Source organism: Mesoplodon bidens, assembly GCF_964165515.1.
Source record: "Mesoplodon bidens genome assembly, chromosome: 7".
Lineage (NCBI taxonomy): Eukaryota > Metazoa > Chordata > Mammalia > Artiodactyla > Ziphiidae > Mesoplodon > Mesoplodon bidens.
The window spans coordinates 58,863,934-58,886,023 of record NC_138164.1 but is presented as its reverse complement, the minus strand read 5'-3'; the positions used below and the strand labels follow the sequence as shown (position 1 = coordinate 58,886,023).

General features: G+C 42.1%; 1 protein-coding gene across 4 annotated transcripts in view; it reads right to left on the bottom strand.

Annotated features, from left to right (window-relative positions):
* Window positions 1-22,090, bottom strand: part of RNF121 (ring finger protein 121) — an 84,901-nt gene that overhangs the window by 9,369 nt on the left and 53,442 nt on the right. For all 4 annotated transcript variants that reach the window (XM_081239484.1, XM_081239486.1, XM_081239485.1 and 1 more), the window contains 3 exons: window positions 12,270-12,424; window positions 8,409-8,516; window positions 5,244-5,364 (listed from right to left, as the gene is read on the bottom strand). In XM_081239484.1, coding sequence (XP_081095610.1) covers window positions 5,244-5,364; window positions 8,409-8,516; window positions 12,270-12,424 — 384 coding nt within the window. The remainder of the gene's footprint in view (window positions 1-5,243; window positions 5,365-8,408; window positions 8,517-12,269; window positions 12,425-22,090) is intronic.

The window sequence follows — 22,090 nt, the reverse complement described above, 5'->3', positions numbered from 1 at the left end:
GCGTTAAGAGAGAACTGGCAATTACTCATGGTTGATGATCTGTCTTATGTCTTGCTCTGTGTGTTGAGTATGATGAAGATACAAAGACAAATTCTACAAGGACCCTGTGCTCCAGGTGATTACAGACATAAAATAAGTGGTCGTACAGCACAGCAGGACTGTACAGTAGGTACTTAATAAATGGTAGCTATCATCATTGCTGTCATCATCATCATCATCATGATCATGATGTGAGTGTTTCCCATGGGCCAGGCTACTCTGCAAAGTGCTTGACATTAACCCATTTGTTCCTTACCACAATTCTATAAGGCTGGCAATATTATTACAGCTAAGAAAACAAGATCAGAGAGGTAAAGCCACTTGCTCAAGAGTATACAGATAATTAAAAGTGGAGGAGAATTTGAAACCGGGTCTGTCTGATTCTAACCTCCTGGCTCTTTCTACTACTTCAAGTCAGATGAATGAGCAGATAGTCCTGTCCTCACATTATATGGGGCTGCTGAGGATCCAGGAAGCAGTAAATCTGGGGCACAGCAATTTGCTCAGGAGATAGAAAATGTGAGGCAGGACACCTGGCCCAATGCAGAACAAACAATGTGCTACTACCCTGCCTGCCCAATCACTCTCGCAGAGGAGGAAGCCCCAGAAAGAAGCTTATTTCACAACCCCCCACTCCCCCACCTCCATCCCACCCCACCCCAACATGATTTTTGGGTGTGAATAGAAACCAGACCGACTGGCTGTCACAAGCTTATGACCTCACAGTAACCAGCTGGAGAACACAGACACCATCCATGACTCCCTTGAAGCGACCTGACTCAACAAAACAGTTACAAATTTCTCCAAGTGAGGCAAAACAAAGAGCCATTCTACTCTAAAAAGAGTAGTGCAGAATAGTGTAAAAGGAATTGAGAATGCTTGTTAGTACAATTATAAAACATCATGGTTTTATTTCTAGGAATTGCGAAATTAATTAATTACAGATCTTTTTAGGTCAAACTACTCCCAGAGGTAGACCAAGAGATGAATCAGACCTAGTTCCTGACCTGGTAATAGCTCCAAAATCAACTTTGACTCTCTGGGATAGAAGCTGTGATCACAGAACATACAAAAGACTACGAAAAATAACCAGGACTGAAAATGTGGTATATACACACAATGGAATATTACTTAGCCTTAAAAAGGAAGGAAATTCTGACACGACACATAGGTAAACCCTGAAGACATTACACTAAGTGATATAAGCCAGTCACAAAAGACAAATACTGCATATGAGTCCACTTATATGAGGCATCTAGAGGGGTCAAATTCATAGAGACAGAAAGTAGAATGATTGTTGCCAGGGGCTGGGGAGAGTGGGGATTGGGGAATTATTGTTTAATGGGTATAAAGCTTCAGTTTTGCAAAATGAAGAGTTCTATGGATGGATCATTGTGACAGTTGAAGAACAATGTAAATGTATTAATGCTACTGAACTGTACACTTTAAAATGGTTAAGATGGCATGTTACGTGTATTTTACCACAATTAAAAAAAAAACAACTAGGGCTGCTACTGGAAGTGGGCAGTGGTGCTAGTAAGGGCTGCACTCAGTCATACTCTGTACATTGTAGATGGTTGATAAATAACTGTTGCTTGAATAAATGAATGAATGAGTTGGCCAATGAATGCATGGAAAGCTGGAGTCTCCTGACTTCCTCAAATTGCCCTCCCCAAAGCACTGATCAGATTTTGGCTTCAAGGCCAGCAACATTCTTTAAATTCAGTTGTTGTGGCTCAGGGGCCCAGGTGTTCCTAAGCAGACCAAGGCCCACTTGACCAAAGACATGGGCAGAAATAACAGAGTCTTGGATTTCTCAGGGCTGGAAAGCTCTCCAGGGTAGTGCAATCTATCCCTTTATCCCATGTTGGAGTCTCTTCTCCCATATTCCTGCCTGGTCTAATCTCTTGGCATCCTGAGCCCTAGCAGAAGGCCTGTCACTAAGTCTCAGCAATATTTGCTAAGAGTATTGGAAAACAACAAATGCGTTAACTCCTGGTGACTCACCCAGTACTGTCACAAGCCATCCTAGTCTTCCTATGAACCCCCAAGACGGGAACCTGGGGAAACAGCAAACTGCTTGTCTATAGTCAGGATCAGCAAGGTCACATTCTGTTGGATAGTTTTCAGAATGACTCCTCTGAAAGAGACAGTTGGATAGAGTGGCTCCTCTGAAAAGGAAAGCCATTCTCAATGTCAATTACCTAGGGAAGAGGTAGATCCTCATGTAAGATACCCCGTGGTATAGGGGAGCGGCAGCATTAGTTTTGTCAGGAACACAGGCTTTAGGTCTAGGTATCTGGAGGACTGTAGCTGTCCAGATGTGGATTCTAGGTGGTGGGTGCTAAGACGGCACCCAGTATACAGAGGTAGGCTGAGAGTTAGATGAGGCAGGGTCTGAAAACCCTGGAAAGCAGGCAGCCTGATAACTCAGATCAACCTCATTCAAATACTCACAGTTTATTTTCCTGTTATTCATCCTCATCCCTTTAATAAAGTCCGACGTGACTGTTTGATTCTGTGCTAAGAGGTGCAGGGAGGTATGTGGGCTTATCCCTGGGACAGACTGTTATCGTGGAGTGGTGGGGGTAACTAGTGAGATCCCATAAAAGGAAGGAGAGTATGAGGGGTCAGGAGCTAGTGTATGAGGCACTCTCCACCCTAACGAGAAATTCTCCCACCAGGTCTCTTGGTGAAGCTGGCATTTATCATTATGAGGGAATTATCTTATGAGGGATTATCACTTATAATCACTGCAGCACCCAATAATTCTTCCCAAGAGCACGGAAAGTGGCCCAGCTCAAACTGCATCTTAGGGAGGCCAATTTAATAATCCTATCTCCCAGAGGAGAAGCTAACTTGTAGATCAATTCTGAGCTCAGAAAAGGGATTCTGTAGATTGGTTATTAGGGACCCCCGCCTGAGGGAATAAAGGCTATGCTTAAATTGGCAGCTGATAATAACCTTGGGATAAAGTTGGCAACAAACTGGGAAAATCAGAGAATTGGTCCTGTAAAAATAGAACGAGAGATAAAGAAATCACTAGAGGGTAAAGGACAGGATTCTCTGAAAGGCTGGCTATGCCACAGAAGCAGTCGCAGTGAACAGCTGCTATTGAAAGCGAAGTTAGTAATTAGACAATCTCTGCTGTTGAAAGCGAAGTTAGTAATTAGACAATCTCTGCTGTTGAAAGCGAAGTTAGTAATTAGACAATCTCTGCTGTTGAAAGTGAAGTTACTAATTAGACAATCTAGGGTCTGGAAATCTCTTCTGGGAGTGAACTGGTTAAAGGAAGAGCTGAAGTCTACACAAATAAATGAGACAGTGAAATGTTGCTAAAACATAAGACAGCTGTTCAGAAAAGAATCTAATAGGCTGTCTATAAAGTGACCCAATACACTGTTTTCAATTTGATCCATTACAGGAAAAATAAAAATAGTCCCAGGATACTGAGAAACAAAGCCCTAGACCTAAAACTGTACTTGATTAATGTTACCCAAGATAATAGCTGAGTCTTCTGCTTAATGTGAATTGCCCTAAGCCTACCAGCCTGTGGCACGAATGAGATCACAGTAGCAGTGACATACAAATTTGCACAGCCAATAGGCCCCCACCTGCAAAACTGCCTCAGACTCAGCAAGAGTTCCTGAGGTGCCTCATATGAAGTCAGTGCCAAGCTTTCTTGTACTTCTCAACTGGTCTCCACTGATATCTGCTGCCTAAAAGCTAGGACTGGTATCTGGATGCTCCAAGAGAACCTGCTTCCCTGATATTCTCCTAGGGTTTCTCTCCAACCTGCCAAACCTCTTGCTACCTCAGAAGTAGCAAGAACTTCTGAATGCCTTTCAGTCACCACTCATCAGACAGAACCACACTTATTTCAGCACAGAACTGGAGAAATGTCTATTAAACTTGGAGATATTCCTTCTTATGGCTGGGTCTAATAGGATGATACTCAGATGGGAAGCACTTCTGTGTTGTTCACGCAATTACAAAAAGAATGTATTACTTTTACGAACAGCAAAACAACAGACATTTTGAAAAAAAAAGAAATAAGGATATTGAGTTGGGTTTCTTACACTGGCTGTTACTTTACCTATATTTTAAGCTTGAAGAATCTCTGCATGGTCTCCACTTGGTCCTCTTGCAGCATTTCCTATCTCAGCAAAGGATCCAAGGAGTTGCTTGAGTTAGAAATGTCAGCTTTGATACCTACCTTTCTTTCCTTCATGTTTTTTCCTTCAGTCTCCAGAACCAATCTATATCCAAGTCCTGTCAACCTTACCTCCAGAATACCTCTCCAATAGTCCGTTTCTCTCACTTTTCACCATCTCTACCCTAATCCAAGCTACCTTCATCTTGCCCAGACTACTGCAATTGTCTCTTAAAGACTAAGTGGGTCACTCTGATCTGTGGACCCCTCTCCAATCTGTTCTCTACCCAAGCAGCCAGAATGATCTTTTCAAAGTGCAAATATGATGATGTCATTTTCTATCTTAGCCCCCTAGTATTTTTAGTATAAAAATCACAATCTTTCATTTGGCCTCTACGGCTTTTTCTAGCCTAGCCTTTTATTATTCCTCCAGACACTTCCACTATAATTCAGCCCTACAACCACATGAGCCTAGTTCCTTAAAATGCTCACCCTTTCTCCCACTACAGGCCTCTTACACATGCTATTTCCTCTACCTGGTATACATTTCACTTTTCACTTCATCTGGTTAACTCTACTCATTGTTCAGGTCAGCTCAATATTTACATCTTCAGGGAAGCCATCTTTGAGCCCCAAGACTAGGTCAAATGCCACGACTATATTTGTTCATAGTATCATGAACCTCCCCTTCATAATATTTATTACAGTTATAATTTTAATAATATAATATCATAAAGTATCATATATAATTTATTTATGTTTTTATTACTTTAATACCCATCTCTGTCACTAGACAGAGGCATTAAATAAGTATCTGTTGAGTGACTGTTAACTTCCTGCGGGTTAAAGTGATTCCTATAATAGCTTAGAGTTAAAAATTCCAGGGTACGTCTGAGATCGGTTTTCCAAATTTTAAGGAAGGAATCTCCATACATACCACTCACATCCTGAAGGATTTTGTATGGCTTATCTCTTCCATCAAACAAGTGATGCTATCCTGAACTCTCTGGAGGTGGCAGGAGGCAGTATTAAAAAGCCCAAGTGAACTCACCCCTATGGTAGACGCCATGTAGTCTGCACACATTTCTGCAAAGTCCCGCTCAAGAACACCATAGTAGAGGCCATAGAAGAGGAGAGAAATGCCAAAGTCCATGGCATCTTCTGGTTTGATCCTGTAAGGGAAGCAGCATGGCCTGTAAGGCCTGCCCTGAGATGCAACTGCTTTGGATTACTACTCTGGGACACATATGGCAGCATCTAAAGCTGGAAGCTTTAATAGCTGGAGCAAGTGTTGGCAAACTAAAACCAAATCCAGCCTGTTGCCTATCTGTATATGACCTAGGGGTACCACCTGAACAGCCTAGGACTGGGAGCTGTGAAGACCAAGCCAGGGTATCCCTTTCTGCTCACTTCCCCACTCTGTTTCCAATGCCTGCCTCCTCTGACCGATGACCATGCCTGCAGCCCCCTAGTTGGCACCTATATGTTGGGGACTCCACTACTGGCAACTGCTACACGCTAAGCAGTGAATTTTCAGTCCGGAAGTTAGCAACTCACTACTGAATTGCCTCACCTCCAGCCAGTTGCCCAAGTTGAAATAGTTGAGCCCGGGCTTCCCTGGTGGCGCAGTGGTTGAGTCCGCCTGCCAATGCAGGGGACACGGGTTCGTGCCTCGGTCTGGGAGGATCCCACATGCCGTGGAGCGGCTGGGCCCGTGAGCCATGGCCACTGAGCCTGCGCATCCGGAGCCTGTGCTCCGCAACGGGAGAGGCCACAACAGTGAGAGGCCCGCGTACCACAAAAAAAATAATAATAATAAAAATAAAAATAAATAAAAATAAAAATAAATAGTTGAGCCCTCCAAAAGGAGGGAAGGGCACAGCAGGATCTGGGTGTCTCTGGAGCAGACAGTGAAAATGATCCCAGGGATCACCCACCCCCATCAGGCCCCTCCTTCTGAGAATGTTTCATATGATGGCCAGTGGGCACAAAGTATGTCCACCATCTGAGACAGGCCACCCAGGCAAACAGGGTGGAGCAAGGGAGGAGTTTTCTCTCATTATATAAGTATCTATATACCATCCTAGAGTTTGCCTTTTGTCCCACAAAGCCTAAAATATTTATTATTTGGCCCTTTACAAAAAAGTTTGCCAACCACAGCTTTAGAAAAGAAAGATAAAGTTAGTAAATATACACATACCAGTTACCATAAAAATTTAACTTGCATCTATACATATTCTGTATCATGTCATCAAAGTTAAATTTTGGTCCAAGTCTCCTTACTAAGGACAATAAGCCTATAATATTAGGAAGCTTGTTTCAGTAATTCCAGGGACCAACAGTTTGCAAACTTGAGTCTTTAAATGTTTATTATAGAAAACTACCTTTGTTAAAACATTTGTACCAAGAACTGTACGTGTTCACTTAAGGTTGTAAATTACATTTAGCTTAGAAAGTTGAATTTGCCCACCAATCTTATAATATTTAACCTACTAACTAGACATCATGATCTTACAGCAATTAACCTGATTAGTAGCATAAAAATGGTCAAGATTCTCAATTATGTTTTCCTCCTTATACAGTTTATCAAAGTAAAAAAGAAACTGTAATTCTAGAATAAATACCTTTAAAACATAATGGAGAATCTTGATTTTTACTTTTTTTAAACATACAGGTTAGGAAGATATCTGGAGGTACCTTGGTTTTCTTTGATGAGATGTGTTGACTCTACACTAATAAATTCCTGTAAATACCTGTGGAGCCTGTTTATTCTTTCAGCCTGTACTACCCCTGGAAGAAAGAATTCCATGGGTGTCCTCTCATTATATAAAGTAGAACTTATTCCTTTCAGTTTCAGAGATTCCTGCCTACAGTATACCTGGGGAAGAGGCCAGTGGTCATGAATTGAAATTTGAATCCTAAATCTCTAGCTTCAGTGCAATATCCCAGGCTTAAGATTCCTCACAATCCACAGCCTACAGCTGTGGAAACCACATTTCTACCCTTTTCTGCCCTGCTTACTCACTGTACCCTCCAGTCCCAGAGTCCAGGATTACTTGGCTTCTGACTTAACTGGGGGTGGAGGAAACCTGTATGCTGATACAGACCTTTTGGAAAGCTTATGACAATATGAAGCAACAGCCAGAATTCCACTCCTGGTCATGTACCCTTAGGAAGCAACTCAGCAATGTTATCTGTGACAGCACTCTACTGAAAAAACAACCTACATGACCAAAAATGGAGCAGGACTTAGAAGTCCACAGGTTAACTCTGTTTCCTGAGAAATCTCTTAAAGGTGGAATGTCAGCTGTGTCACAAAGTAGCAATACTTATATGTTAAACCTGACCTGTGATTAGAATACTGCATCTAGACCGGGAGAGTTTTAAACGTGATGTGTTCCTTGGAGAAGTGGGGCTTCTGGGCCTGGCTGGCTCCCACACTCATCTGTGTGGTCTCACTCCCTCATATCTCAGCCCTGGGACTATTGTGAGAACTCCTGCAGATGCTGCCCTGCTATTTCCTGTCTTGTATCTTTCTAGGTGGATCTGTTGCCAGGTGTGGCCAGCTGTGTCCCATGAGTTCAACTGTCTAGTCCAGGGTCGGCAAACTTTTTCTGTAAAGGTCCAGATTGTAAGTATTTTAGGTTTTGTGGCCCATATAGTCTCTGCCACAATTATCCAACTCTGCTGTTTTACTGCAAAAACAGCCACAGACAATGTGTAAACAAATGAATATGAGTGTTCCAGTAAAATATTTTGGCCTACAGAAGGTAGGCCAACTTGGCCCACAGGATGTAGTTTGCCAACTCCTACTCTCCTTGAACATAAGATCACTCAGGTAGAGTGGATGTTACAGTAAACAATACACACATGGAAAAGGAAAATGGTTCTGTTGGGGTGATGGAGTTATGAGTAACTGGCTATAATCATTATTATGCTTACTTTTGTTATTATACTTTTCCACTAAAATATAAATTCTTGGAAAGTACAACCAATGATTTGAGACTCTAACTCTGTATTATCCAGACATTCCTTTCTCTTTGCCAGCACAAATCATGGAAGGCCCACCCATCCTCCCATCCTCCAAAGCCAAGTCTCCTATCCTAGGTGCCATGTTCCCCTTGTTCATACTCAGGACCTGTCCCAGGAACAAAGGTACATCTCACCAGTCCCTCCTCCCCAAACACTAGCAAAAACAAAAGCAAAGGGTACTCACTTGAATAACAAGTTAAGACCAAAGAGGGTAAACATGACAGCCATGTAGCCAATGATGCCAGTGGCATAGCTGATTTTATAGATCAGCAGGAACCACTTATAAACCAACCTGGAGAAAGGAGAAAAAATTAGTAAAGCTTATACAGAAATACTGGCCTAAGAGCCTCTGGACCACAAGAATCCCTTACTCTCACATCAATGGGGACATCAGGCTCTTTGCTTAGGACTTTTATTGAGCAAGGCTGGTCACTCCCTCAATTGCAGAAACACCTCCAAATACAAAGCACAGGTTTTTTTTACTAAAAGATTTCTTAGAGCTTTTAATATTCTAATATGCACTTCAACTCTCCAAGAGGTGAAGACCCCATTTCCCAAACTTATTCGCCCTCGTGGGACTACTGTTCTAGGCAGTGTATTTTGAGAACGTTGGTTTAGGGGAATCCAGCAGTCCTCACAAGTGGTTACCACCCACTGTGCTGAGTGAACATTGCCCCATCATCTGAAGGGACATCTCACCAGGGCTAGTGAACTGTCATCCCCTGCGGTACAGTTTGTTACTCTTATTTTCATCTAGAGATATGAAACAGAGCTCTGATGTGATTTTGCCACCTATTAACCCCACTTGCCCCCATGTATATTTTATCAGACCAGTTCTAAAAAGGCTAACTTCATTTGCTGAACGAACTGAAGTCTCTAGTTTCTAATCTCAAAAACTATGTGAAGAAACAGTGCCTAGAGAGGAAATAAGCAAGAGCTGCTTCTTACAAAGGACTGAAACAAAAGAACCTGATTAAAATTTAAATACTTTAAAAAATGTAAATAAATTTAAAAAGTAAAATAAATAATAGTGCTTTGTATTTTCCTGGTCTCAGACCAAGTGAAGAAAAGAGAAGTTTCAACCTCAAACAAAGAAAGTACACAGCTGACCTCAGACAAGTATGTCATCTCAAATTCAGGTTAGTTGGATGAGGAAGTGAAAATTAGTAACTACAGCTATGCTCAGAAGGAAACAGGTATTCTTATCAGCAAAGAGGATTCAAGGGAGGATGAGTAAGAGGTAGAATTAGCTACAGGCTTTGTAACTGGGCATGGTTAATGTGAAAACTGCTTCACTCCTACGCATAGGCTAATAACAAAATGAATTATATCTAATGAGTTTGCTTCTGAATTTTTTTTTTTTTCCTGGAGGAGAAGGGATAAGGAAGGAGGCACTCAACGAATACCCTTAAATTGGATGTGTGTGCGTGATGGGGGTGGGGTGCGGTAGAATGGGGCTGTGCGATGCTCCTGAAGGAGGAGCCATGCTCCCTAGGATCCAGTGAAAAGCAGCATGGAATCTGGTTGATTGACTGCACCTAGGATCAGAGAGGAAAGATGGTTCCCAGAATGTACCAGAGCCTTTTAAATGCTATGGAGGTAGGTCCCTAATATCAGGAGCCACTGTTCTACCTGTGAGGAGAGCTAAGGAGTAACTCAGCAATCTGCCTGGCTCCTGAGAGCTGAGTAGGTTACTGCCAACCCTGCTGGGCCTCAGGGAGAATGCTTAAGGTCCCTGCCTGGGCCTCCCTGCTGTGGCTTAACAAGGGGCGATGGCTTCTCAGGCTGGCGGAGGGACCCAAACACCTTGCAGTGTCTGCCCTCAAAGACCACAGACAGCTCCATTATCCAGGGTTTGTACTGATCAGATGGGACTGAGACACAGTGGAAAGGATGTGGCATTTTAGGTGGAACCTGGATTAAGTGAGGTTTAGTAGCTGGGTAACCCCAGATAAGTCATATCAACCTGAAACAAGTTTACTTATTTCTAAAACAGGAACCCCCTGCTACCTTTCTCACTGGATTGTACATAGTATACATAATTTCCTGGTGTATATAATATATGCTCAATAAATGCTGCATGAATAAATGTGGGTGTTTATGAAAGTACTTTGAAATTGTAAAGCACTATCGAATGCTAGTTGTTACTGTTATCAAAAACCTCCCATGTTATAGACACATTTTCAGTCATTTTAGCTAGATGTTGAAAATGTTACTCAATGACTCTTAACCTGCTTTATTACACTTTTTCTTCATATTACCCTATATGAGGTAGCAATTATTATCAGAGGTAGCAGTTATTATCACATTTTTAGGAATAAAGAATTCAAGGCTGAGAAACGTGCAGTCATAGGGGTCATATAATTAACAACTGGCAGGGCTGGGGTTTCCAATCCATATCCATCTGGCTCCAGAGTCTGTATATTCTGTACTGGCTTTTAATGTAAACTACCACAGTCAGAGAAGGGCTTCTGGATCACTGACTTCACCTTGCAGATAAATTTTACTTTGTAGAATGAAACTCAGAAGGCCAAAGAAAGGCTTGTAGTAAAGTGGAACATAAGAGGCATGGGAAAAAGAGCAAGTTGCAACTTGGAAAACTTTGGATCGGATAGTCACAAGTCTTGAGGCTGGCCGGCTTCTCTTAGGCTCTCCTGAACCTGTACACACGTGTCTCACAGTACTTACCAACTGCACTAAAACAGCTGCTTTCTTGTCCATTTCCTCCATTAAACCAAGTACTCCTTGAGGACAGGGACCATGTCTTTTCCAGCTCTGTATCCCCAGTGCTCAGCACAGGGCCTGACACATAGTAGGTGCTTGTTGAATGAATGAATGAATGAATGAGAAAATCTCTTTTTTTTTTCTGTCAAGTATAGATATTAAATGATCTCACAAGCTGGTTGGGAGGATCAAATGAAAAATGCATTTTTTTTTTTTGCGGTATGTGGGCCTCTCACTGTTGTGGCCTCTCCCGCTGCAGAGCACAGGCTCTGGACGTGCAGGCTCAGCGGCCATGGCTCGCAGGCCTAGCCACTCCGCGGCATGTGGAATCCTCCCAGACCAGGGCACGAACCCGTGTCCCCTGCATTGGCAGGCGGACTCTCAACCACTGCGCCACCAGGGAAGCCCCCAGAAATGCATTTAGAAATACAAAGAATTATACAGGGGACTTCCCTGGTGGCGCAGTGGTTAAGCATCTGCCTGCCAATGTAGGGGACATGCGTTTCAGCCCTGGTCTGGGAAGATCCCACATGCCGCTGAGCAACTAAGCCCGTGCGCCACAACTACTGAAGCCTGCGTGCCTAGAGCCCGTACTCCGCAACAAGAGAAGCCACCGCAATGAGAAGTCCGTGCACCGCAACGAAGAGTAGCCCCCACTCGCTGCAACTAGAGAAAGCCCGCACGCAGCAGCAAAGACACAATGTAGCCCAAAATAAATAAATAAATAAATAAATTAATTAATTAAAAAAGAAAAAAGATGTATACAGGCAGGGGCTGCTTTGTGACCAAAGAAGGAAGTATTCTTTGCTGGAAAATTGTAAATTTGCTGAGATTCATTCATTCAACAAAAATTCAGAGAATAGGCTACTATGTGCCAGACCCCGTGGTAGGGCCTGGATATACAGTGACAAACAAAATGGATGTGGTTCCTGATCTCATAGTTAGTTTAATGGGGGAGACACACACTCAAATGTGACAGAAAATCTAATTTAGAGATCAGAGAAGAGGTTACAGAAGAAAATGACAGTTATAATGAGACCACAATGACCAGGATTTGCTTAGTTATTTTGTTAGCTTTTAATATAAACAGACCTTGATGTAAACTGTAAGGTAAGCTATAGGGAAAGACTTGGAGGTTTTTATTCTATGAATGGGGCAGGAGGTCTCCCAATCAGCTCGTTTTGGTGGGGCTTTGTGCCAAGTAATCTTGGCAGACAAAAACTGCGATTTTTTCAGTCTAACCCACCCGCCTCCCATGCACCCCAACCCGTTAGTTCAGGAAGCCTGGCTCCTTCCCACTACCCACTACCTAAATTCTCACCTTGGGGTTGTCTGTACTAGTGGTTTTCGGGTGGCTCGGAAGGTGACAAAGGCTGTGACGGCAGAGAACAAGATCCAGATCACTAGAAACCTCCACCAATGCAGCTTCACTGTGAAATAGAGGGGAACAACCCACATCTGAAAGAGGGTCACCATCTGAAACACAAACACAAGCACTTCAGCTCTAGCCAGCTCCCTCTGCAGCTCTATCTGCAAATCCAGAGCGCATCTTGTGTGTTCCATTTTAGCCTGATCCTCTCCTACATTTCCAATTTTGGATAAAGGCACCTCCTAGTGACCCAAGTTAGAAATCTGGGATCGTGCTTGACACCAACCTTTTACCCCCCACCCGACTGTTTATTGTACATATTCTTTCCTTTACATTTGAGCCCTTGCTACCCCTTACCTGGCTGACTATGACCTCTTTGTTAAGTCTCCTCGCATTTGGTGTCTCCCCTCCGATCTATCCTTCCCAGGAGCACACAGTCTTGAAGTATGTCATCCCCCTGCTTAGAACCCTCTAAGGGTCCCCAGTCTACAGGATAAGATTCAACATCCTTAGACCCAACATCCTTAGGCAGGCAGTCAAATCCCCCACAATGGAGCCCCAAACTACTATTTTAAGGACCACCTTCTACCATTCCCCATGCCTGTAGTCAGGTTGTTCCCCTCAGGGCAAAACACCCTTCCCACCTGCCTTTCGGCCTGTGAGTATCACATCCAAGACACACAAAGCCTTCAGTCTCCCTTCTAGGCAGAATAAATCATGACTTCCTATTGCTCCAAACGCATTTTCTTTTCTACCATCTTTACAGTGCTTACCTAGAGTATGAGACTGGATTCGAATTCGTTCTCTAGCTTACTGTAACCTCCTTGAGAGCAGTGACAAGGCCACACTCATCTGATTCCTCTGTGCTAGGAAACTGTCTGGCCCATGACAGATCCTCAGTGAATTTAGATAAATGAGGGGAAAGCAAGACTAGAATCCTAAGAGGGAAGCACATTTGTTTTAAAGAGTATCTATTTTACTTTCCCTCCTTCAGATCTTTACCTCAGACTTGTTAGCTACAGAGTTCCAAATGTATTAAACAATTCTAAGTCAGAAGTTTGGACCAATCACGAGTCTTCTGCTCCCCAATGTCTCCTAACTCCCTCCCCCAACCACCCAATTTTTACTAGATGTCACTCTTCTCAGGTGAGTAGCAGGTGTAAAAACAGATAATTAGCACTTAATAGAGGCTTTCTTCTTGGTATCATTAAATGAAATGAAAGGATATTTTTTTAAAAAGGGGGGCTGGCTATAGAGAGGAAAATATTAGCTAGTTTCCTAAAGTTCCACAGAAGAGAAAACTTTTGAGAAACTATTTACTCTTGGGGATTTCTAGACTAGCGCTGCCCAGTCCAAATATAATGTGAGTCTCATATGTAAGTTTAAGTTTTCTAGGGGGGAAAGCAGGGAGGAGGCGGGAGGTCGTGGTGGGATGAATTGGGAGATTGACATATATACACTAATATGTATAAAATAGATAACTAATAAGAACCTGCTGTATAAAAATAAATAAATAAAGTTAAAAAAGAAATAAATGATGGAGAGGGTGTGGAGAAAAGGAACCCTACTACACTGTTGGTGGGAATATAAACTGGTAAAGCCACTATAAAAAAAATAATAAGTTTTCTAGTAGCTATGCTAAAAAAAAAGTAAAAAGAAACAGATGATCTTAATAATATATTTTATTTAACCCAATATATCTAAAATATTACTGTTTCAACATGTAGTCAATATAAAACTATCTATGAAATATTTTACTTTTTTTTTGTACTATGGCTTTAAAATCTGATGTTTATTTTATATTTACAGTATATCTCAAAAGAGACCAGTCACATTTCAAGTGTTCAGCTGCCACATGGGTGGGACTGGTGGTTACAACACTGGATAGTGCAGCTTAAAGCATCTTTTTAGTGTTAAGCTGTCTGTAGCTACTACTCTCTCATAGACTGCTCTGTGGCAAGAAAAAGCGTTAGTTTTTTAGTGTTATTTTACATATTAAAAAAAGAAAAGACAGTGGAAGAGAATGGTGAGCGGCCACTTTGCTTTAGAGCTTCCAGCGCTGTGCGCCCACTGGTCAGCGAACAATGTAGCCTCAGTACCAATTCCACTGTACAGGAACCTGCGGTTGACTCTGAATGAAGCATTCTAAAATATTTCGGCCTTACAAAAAAAAGTGTGAAAAGCACCAGGATGTACGAACAAACGGCTACCCAAATAATGTTCCAGGTGACATTCTAGGAGATACCTGGAGACCAGGAAAAGACATCACAACAAACAACTGCAGATTATTTAAACTAGGGGATAAGGCAACCAGAATCATGACACTAAAAGCGGGGTAGATGAAGGTGGGTATGGAAAGAAGGGCTACAGGGTCTTTAGCCTTCACATTGTTTGCTTTAACAGGCTCATGGGGGTGTTTACAAAACAGTAGGCCCAGAAACTAGAGAAGAATTAAATCACATGGCCTGGTCACATGTGTCCGCTCTGAGAAAGAACAGGAATTCCTATCTCCTTTGAGGTTTTCCAAAAACTTGGCTGTTACATAAAAACCACCAGCCTGCCCTAATAAGCCTCTTTCCCACTCCCCATCAATCACCAATAGCATGTTCTTGGGGGGGAATCCAGTCAAGATAATTTTCCCTACGTGATCTGCAGCTCTGCATATTTTGGGTGTGGTGAGAGGCAGAGGACCTGGATTCTATTCTGGGTTGAACAAAGACATAATTAGGAGTAAGTCTGGGCATCGGTGTAAAATGAATGGAAAATCTTACCTCATTTTGTAACATTCAGGCTTGAAACTTTAAGGGTGTAAAGCTACTCAACTTACACATCATGAAAGATAAGAGAGGAGGGGGGTGGGTAGGAAAGGGAAGGAAAGAAGGAGATTTAGGGACAGGATTAGGCTCTTTGAAACCAGATGGCCCAGTAGAAGCCCAGCAAACCTGGATTCTAGTTCTGTTCTGCCTCCAACTCAGTAGGTCACCCTAAGGAGGGCCTTCCTCCTTAAAGGAAGGGTTTGACTTGATTTTCAAACTCCTTCAAGCTCTAGCACGCTAAGGTTCTGTTAGGCAGCCTTGTATCTCAGACTCCCTGGGAGAGTGAAGGCAGCCTTCACTCATTCATGTAAGTACTTACTTTGCATTTCATGAGAAGAGGAATGCAGAAATAAATAAACATGACCTCTAGTCCCTGTCCTCAAGGAGCTAACAGTCTAGCAGCAGGAGAATAACATAGATCAAACCCATATTTTAACGATTCTATGAATCCTTACACCCTTTCTAAAGAAGTACAAATAGAAATCATTAAAGAGCAAATGAACAAAGCAGAATGCAATAATATAGTGAAATGAACAGTGATTTTAGAATTAAACAGTTCTAGATATGAATCCCAATATGGCTATTTACTCTGTTACCTTAGGCAAGTCACTTAACTCTGACAGCCTGTTTTCTGAACTGTAAATGAGGTAAACAGTACCTACTCTCATCAGGCTGTATAGGTCATGGGAGTTAATACATGGAAAACTTTTAGAACAGTACCCAACAAGGCAAGCATTCAATATAAGTAATATAATAAATATAATGTAAGGATTCAATATAATAGCTCTTATATTTCAATAGCAGCAATGTATATAAAACAACAAGCATAGTTGCATAGTAAGCATTAAGTAAATGAGAGCTCTTATTATGGCTTCACATGATCAAAAATTAATAAAGCCACATATATAAGGGAGCAAAGATTGCAATGAGATAACCAAAATAATCAACATATTAAAGGTGGTGGGGTTATAGCAATTTCTTTATAATGTTTAATTTGTCCTTTCCAGGAAAAATAAATGATCCAAAAACCCAAACCAAGGATTTGAAGCCATTTTCAGGTATCGAGACACTCTGTGCCAGGGAGGCTTGAAAGTCAGATCCTCTTCAAGGCCTTGAAAGCACCTGCTGGGGTGAGAGCTCAGTGCCTGACAAGCAGCAGGCAGAGGGGCTGGGTGAACACAATAGTCTACCATGGGGAAAATGGTAAGTTACAATTTTGCCTGGTTAATTTACTTGTGTCTACTGTAGTATTTATTGGCATTTTGCTTAATAAATAAATTGAAGCTTCCTCAAGGAAGGCATTTTTAATAGCTAGCTTGGCAATAAATGGCTGAAAGTTACTCAGGATTCTCAGAACAACAGCAGGAACTCTGGTGCCACCTGGTGGCGACACATTTGGTTCGATAGTTTGCTCAACCAAGTGCCTGTACGTGATGCTGTGTGAAAGGCACAAAATAATGGGAAGCCGTGGCCCTAACTTCTCTTCCAGATTTTGGGGTGATGAGACATAAATGCATGAATTGGGCAGCCATGCAAAGCACCAGGCACTGCTATGGGAGTTCAGAGGAGAGATGTAGCAGTGTGGTCAGGAGCTGTCAAGGGGAGACTGACTGGAAATGGCAGAGCTCTGGTTCTGAAGGAGGCTTCATTATGGCGTGTGCGCGTGCATGTGCGCGCGCGCGCACGTGTGTGTGTGTGTGTGTGTGTGTGTGTGTGTGTGTGTGAAAGTCATTCATCCTTCTCTCCCTGAATCTGAAAATATGAAGCTGAAGTGAAGACTAGCCTGAAACTCACTCACTGATTCATTCAGCAAACATTTGCTGAGGAACAATCCCAGCTTCTCTGATCTGGAAGATAAGAATAACAACATCCCACTTCTCTCTCCACAAGGCTACACAGTTGAAATGATGATGTTAGATGCTAACAGTAAGAGCTAGCCCAATTTAAATGGACTGTCTTTGTCTTAGATTTCTTTCATCTCAGAAACTGTAATTCACAAAAAGTCAAAAAAGAGCTCTCAGATCACATCCTTCTCTGGGCACCAGCTCCCCTGTTAGTGCACTGATGCTTGGCACCTCCGACTTCCAGCATTCTCATCACTTCTGTATCTTCCTGCGTTATGGGGGCAGGGCCACCCGCCTTGCTTGACTGAAGAGGAATACTGAGGGTGAAATGAAAATGACAAGCCCAGGTAGCTGAACAAAGTCAGAGACTCACAGCTTGAATCAGCGTGAAAAAAATGCTGATAAATGTACAGAGATCAATTGGAAGAAGGTGTCTGGGATATGCTCTACAGCTCTGGTCAATATTTTCATTAATGATTTGGATGAAAATACAAAGGATCTGCTTACCACACTGTGAGGAGTACAAAGCTTGGGAAGGAGAGAGAAGCAAGGCAGTGAACATGGGAAACAGAAACAAGATCCAAAATGAATAAAGCTCATTCCTAGAGTTCTTCTAGCTCTAACATGCTGTGACCTGATAAGCTGAAATGAAGAACCAAAACCTTACGATGAAACCTCACCAACTACCCAAGTATAGGTTGGGGAAGGACTGGCTTAACAGCAGCTCATGTGAAACAGATCTAGGGGTTTCACCTGACCACAAATTGCCAGGGAATATACGCCAACAGGGCCATTACCAAAAAAGCCAAGGCAACACTATGCTGTTTAACTAAGAATAAACCCAGATGAAGGAGGCAGCAGCTCTACCATTCTCTGCTCTGTCAAAGCAAACTTGGGCCCTGAGGTCAGGTCTTAGGACCACAATGTAGAAAGAACAGTGATGAATAAGCATGACCACAACGGAGCAGCCAGGACTACAAAGGGTCTGGAAACCAAATCACATTAGGAAGAGCTGAAGGCACTGGCGTATTAGGCCTGGACAAAACTACAGGAAGCCATGGCTATTATCTGAAGATCATCCAGAGGCCCAGCAAGCAGATATAATACCACAGTTTCTGTGACCTGGTAAGACCCCACATATTGCTGAAATATTCTACAGGGCAGAAACTTGGTTGGCAATTACCTCCTACCACACCCCTGGCAAATGGTCAACCTTACCACATGAAGCAGGCATTCCAATGATAACAAATGCGCTAGATAGTTCTTTCCTGATGCTGACCTGAAAAAAATCTGCCTTTGCCTCCCCCTTCTGCCTCTGGGTCAAACTCTTGTCCTTCAGAGAAGCACAGAGTAAATTTACTCCCTATTTTTTACGCTTACTCTCCTAATTTTATGTCTTTTTTCTCCAGGTCTTCTCCTCTCCAGGCAAAAGAGTCACTCAAGCAGTCATTTAATAAACATTTACTGGACACCAGGCTAAGGACTGGGGAATTCAAAGATAAAATACAAAACCGCCTCAAGAAGGAGAAGGCTACTGAGGAGAAACAAGTAACTATAATCCAGAATGATAAGTGCTATAATGGAGTAGGCCCTGGTGGCCAAGAAAGTAGAGTAGAGGTGCTTCACTCAACGTGGAGGAATCAAGGAAGGCTTCCTGAAGAAAGCAACCTACCATCTCCGTCCTGATGGTCCAATAGGTGCAGGTGGAGAAAGGTATCATGATGCAGGGACATGGTATACCTGAGAGAGTACAACTAGTACCCGAGGGAGGTGTGAGAGATGAGCCTAAAGAGGTAGGCAAGGCTCAGAGGAGGCTAATCACACTTAGGAGTTTTTATTATATTCTGAGGAGAAAAGTTTTTCTTTCTCATAAGAAGTGGCTTACAATCCTTTACCATCTTAGCATTCTCTAGCCACATTCTAGTAACCCTCTTAATGTCTTGGTCTGAGAAAAATCTATAGAACTTTAAAGATTTCCAGGTAGGAGATTTTGCCACTCATCCATTCCAGGAGGAAACAGCAGTTCAGGGGATAGGAGCCTGAAAAGATACTATATTTGGTAACAGACAGACATGATGAAAGCTTCTACTTGGAGATCTTTAAAAATAGGATACTTTTCCAGGCATAAACTTACTCCTTCCCCTAACATCCCTGAGGGAGCCAAGGAGCAAGTCAGATTAGATTCTCTGAATAGATGATGAAAACTGAGCTATAGAGAAGCCAAACAGCAAGTGTGGCCTGGGCTAGGCTGCCAATCCAGATCTTCTGTCTCCCAAGTTCTGCCTCCCAGCATCAGTCACTAAGTTGGGGGGAAACCCTGAGGAGGCAAGACAATGTAGAGCAAAGGGAGGTGGTTGTGAAACTACCTGCAATCCAAGAAAAGGACTTGGGCAAAAATTATTAAAGGAAAAATCAGGGGAGTTAAAAACAGAAATGACCATGGCAGAACTGACAACAATTTCCTGAAGCTTTTGGAAACCTCAAAAAATGGTTGAGTACTCTATGGAAAAGAGCACTTAACCATGAACCAGATTTTACATCTGGCTCTCCAGCATAAATTTAAAGGTCATGTGCTCCTGATAAATCACTTCAGGATTCTGCACTTTGGTTTACTAATTTGAAAAATGGAGACAAATCCTTATCCTATCTTATAAAGCTATTTGTTGTGAGGTTCCAAAGAGAGAACAGATGAGAAAAGTATTTTTTTTTAAATCAACAAGTTCAAAACTCTAAGCAGTTTAAGGTATTATTACTATTGTTGCTGAAAAGAACAGTACCTGAAATTTAAATACAGAAAACTGTTAAGATCACTTGTTCCCAACAGCAGTTAATTTAGACTAAGTTTCTCTTCTTTTAAAGTGAAGTTTCTTTTCTTTGAACTCCTAAGTTACAGAGAGAAGTTTGATACTTTTCACAGTGAAACCAGTAGGTTGGCATACTTGCTCATAATCAATCTCATGGCTGGCAACATCCATGCTGCTCTAGGTCCTAGAGTCTAGGACAGTGTTTCTCACTGGGAGTGAATTTTCTCCCCAGGGGACATCCGGCAATGTCTGGGGACATTTTTGGTTGTTACAGTTGGGGGAGGCGTGTTACCAGCCATCTGGTGGGTAGAGGCCAGGGCTGCTGCTACTGCTAAACATCCTACAATGTACAAGATAGCCTCCCGAAAAAATAAAGAATCATTTGGCCAATATGTTAATAGTCTCCCTACTGAGAAACCTGGTCTAGGAGAACAGAGCTAGTGTTTTTCTACTTAGCAGTCATGGGTGCCCAATGGAAGGCTGGGTCACCAACCAGCACTAGTGAAGAACAGAAAATCTCATTCAGTTTGAGAGAAACAGAGCCTTATCAATTAATTCCACCATTTCTTGGCATGCCATAAGAAGCATTTTTTGGAAAGCTCTGACAGCTAATCTCAAACAGCTCATATTTCTACTACTCAACAACAAACCCAGTGCCTCTCCTTTACACAACATTCTTGTGGGAGTTGTTTTGTTTTGGTTCTTTTTTTTTTTTTTTTTTTTTTTTTTGGCAGTACGCGGGCCTCTCACCGCTGTGGCCTCTTCCGTTGCGGAGCACAGGCTCCGGATGCACAGGCTCAGCGGCCATGGCTCACGGGCCCAGCAGCTCCACGGCATGTGGGATCTTCCTGGACCGGGGCACGAACCCGTGTCTCCTGCATCGGCAGGCGGACTCTCAACCACTGCGCCACCAGGGAAGCCCTGTTTTGGTTCTTTTTTATTCCCATTCCTCACTCCACAGACATTCTAATGTGTTTAATATTTTTTTTTGATTTATTAATTGGCATTGTGTTGTGTATCTTTCAGTTTGTTACTTTTTCCACTCCGTACTATGCTTTTAAGGTCCACAAGTTGTTATGGGTACACAGTGTCATGATATGCATCCACCACATTTTGCCTATTTACTCAGAGATAGATATCTAGATGGCCCGCAACTCTTCAATTAACTGCCAGACTTAACATTTAAATGAAGACCCTCTCCATGGACATATATACACTACCAAACGTAAGGTAGATAGCTAGTGGGAAGCAGCCGCATAGCACAGGGAGATCAGCTCAGTGCCTTGTGACAGCCTGGAGGGGTGGGATAGGGAGGGTGGGAGGGAGATGCAAAAGGGAGGGGATATGGGAACATATGTATATGTATAACTGATTAAATTTGTTATAAAGCAAAAAATAAATAAATAAATAAATAAATAAATGAAGACCCTCTCATATATCCTGTTAAGATATGTCACAAGACATGTATATATTCCATCTGATTGAATAGTGCCATGCTGCTCTCCACAATGCCTGCAACAGGCTTCACAGCCACAAAGAATGCATGGGGGTTCCTACAGCCTCTGATTCATGCCAGTACTTGGAAATATCTGGCTTTCTAGTTTCTAGCCAATCGAATAAATTGCTAATTCATTGCTGTTTTAATGTTCATTTCTCTAACTACCAATGACATTGAGCATCTCTTCTCAGGCTTGATGGACTTTTGGATTTCCTCTCCTGTAAACTGCCCCTTCATATTCTTTGGCCATTTTTCTATTGGAGCTGCTGTCTTCCCTTTGTTGATTTGTAGGAGTTACTTCATATAGTCTAGATACTAATCTATTGTCAGTTTTAATCATTATTAATCTCTCATTCTGTTATCAGCTAACTTTGCCTATAGTATCTTTTATCCAACAAAAATCCTTAATCTTAATATAATCAAATTTATCAAATCTTTATCTTATTAGCCTGTACATTTTTCATTAACTTCATAATTTTGCCTTTCATAATTAGATCTTTAATCTCTCTTTAGTTCCTTTTTGTATGCAGTGTTATATAGGAATTTAGTTTTAATTTTTCTCCATATGGCGAGCCAGTTTTCTCAACACAATCTACTTAACAATGATTATTTTCTTCACTGATTGGTGATTACATCTTTAGTGTATATTAAGTTCCCATTATACAAGGATTTATCTTTGAGATCTTCACTCTCTTCCATTGGTCTATTTGTCTATTCTTTATAGTATGTCTTAATATCTGGTAAGGTAAATCCCTGTCTTGGGAACTGCTTTCTTTCTTGCCTTTATTTTTGAACTTCTAGTAGAGAAAAA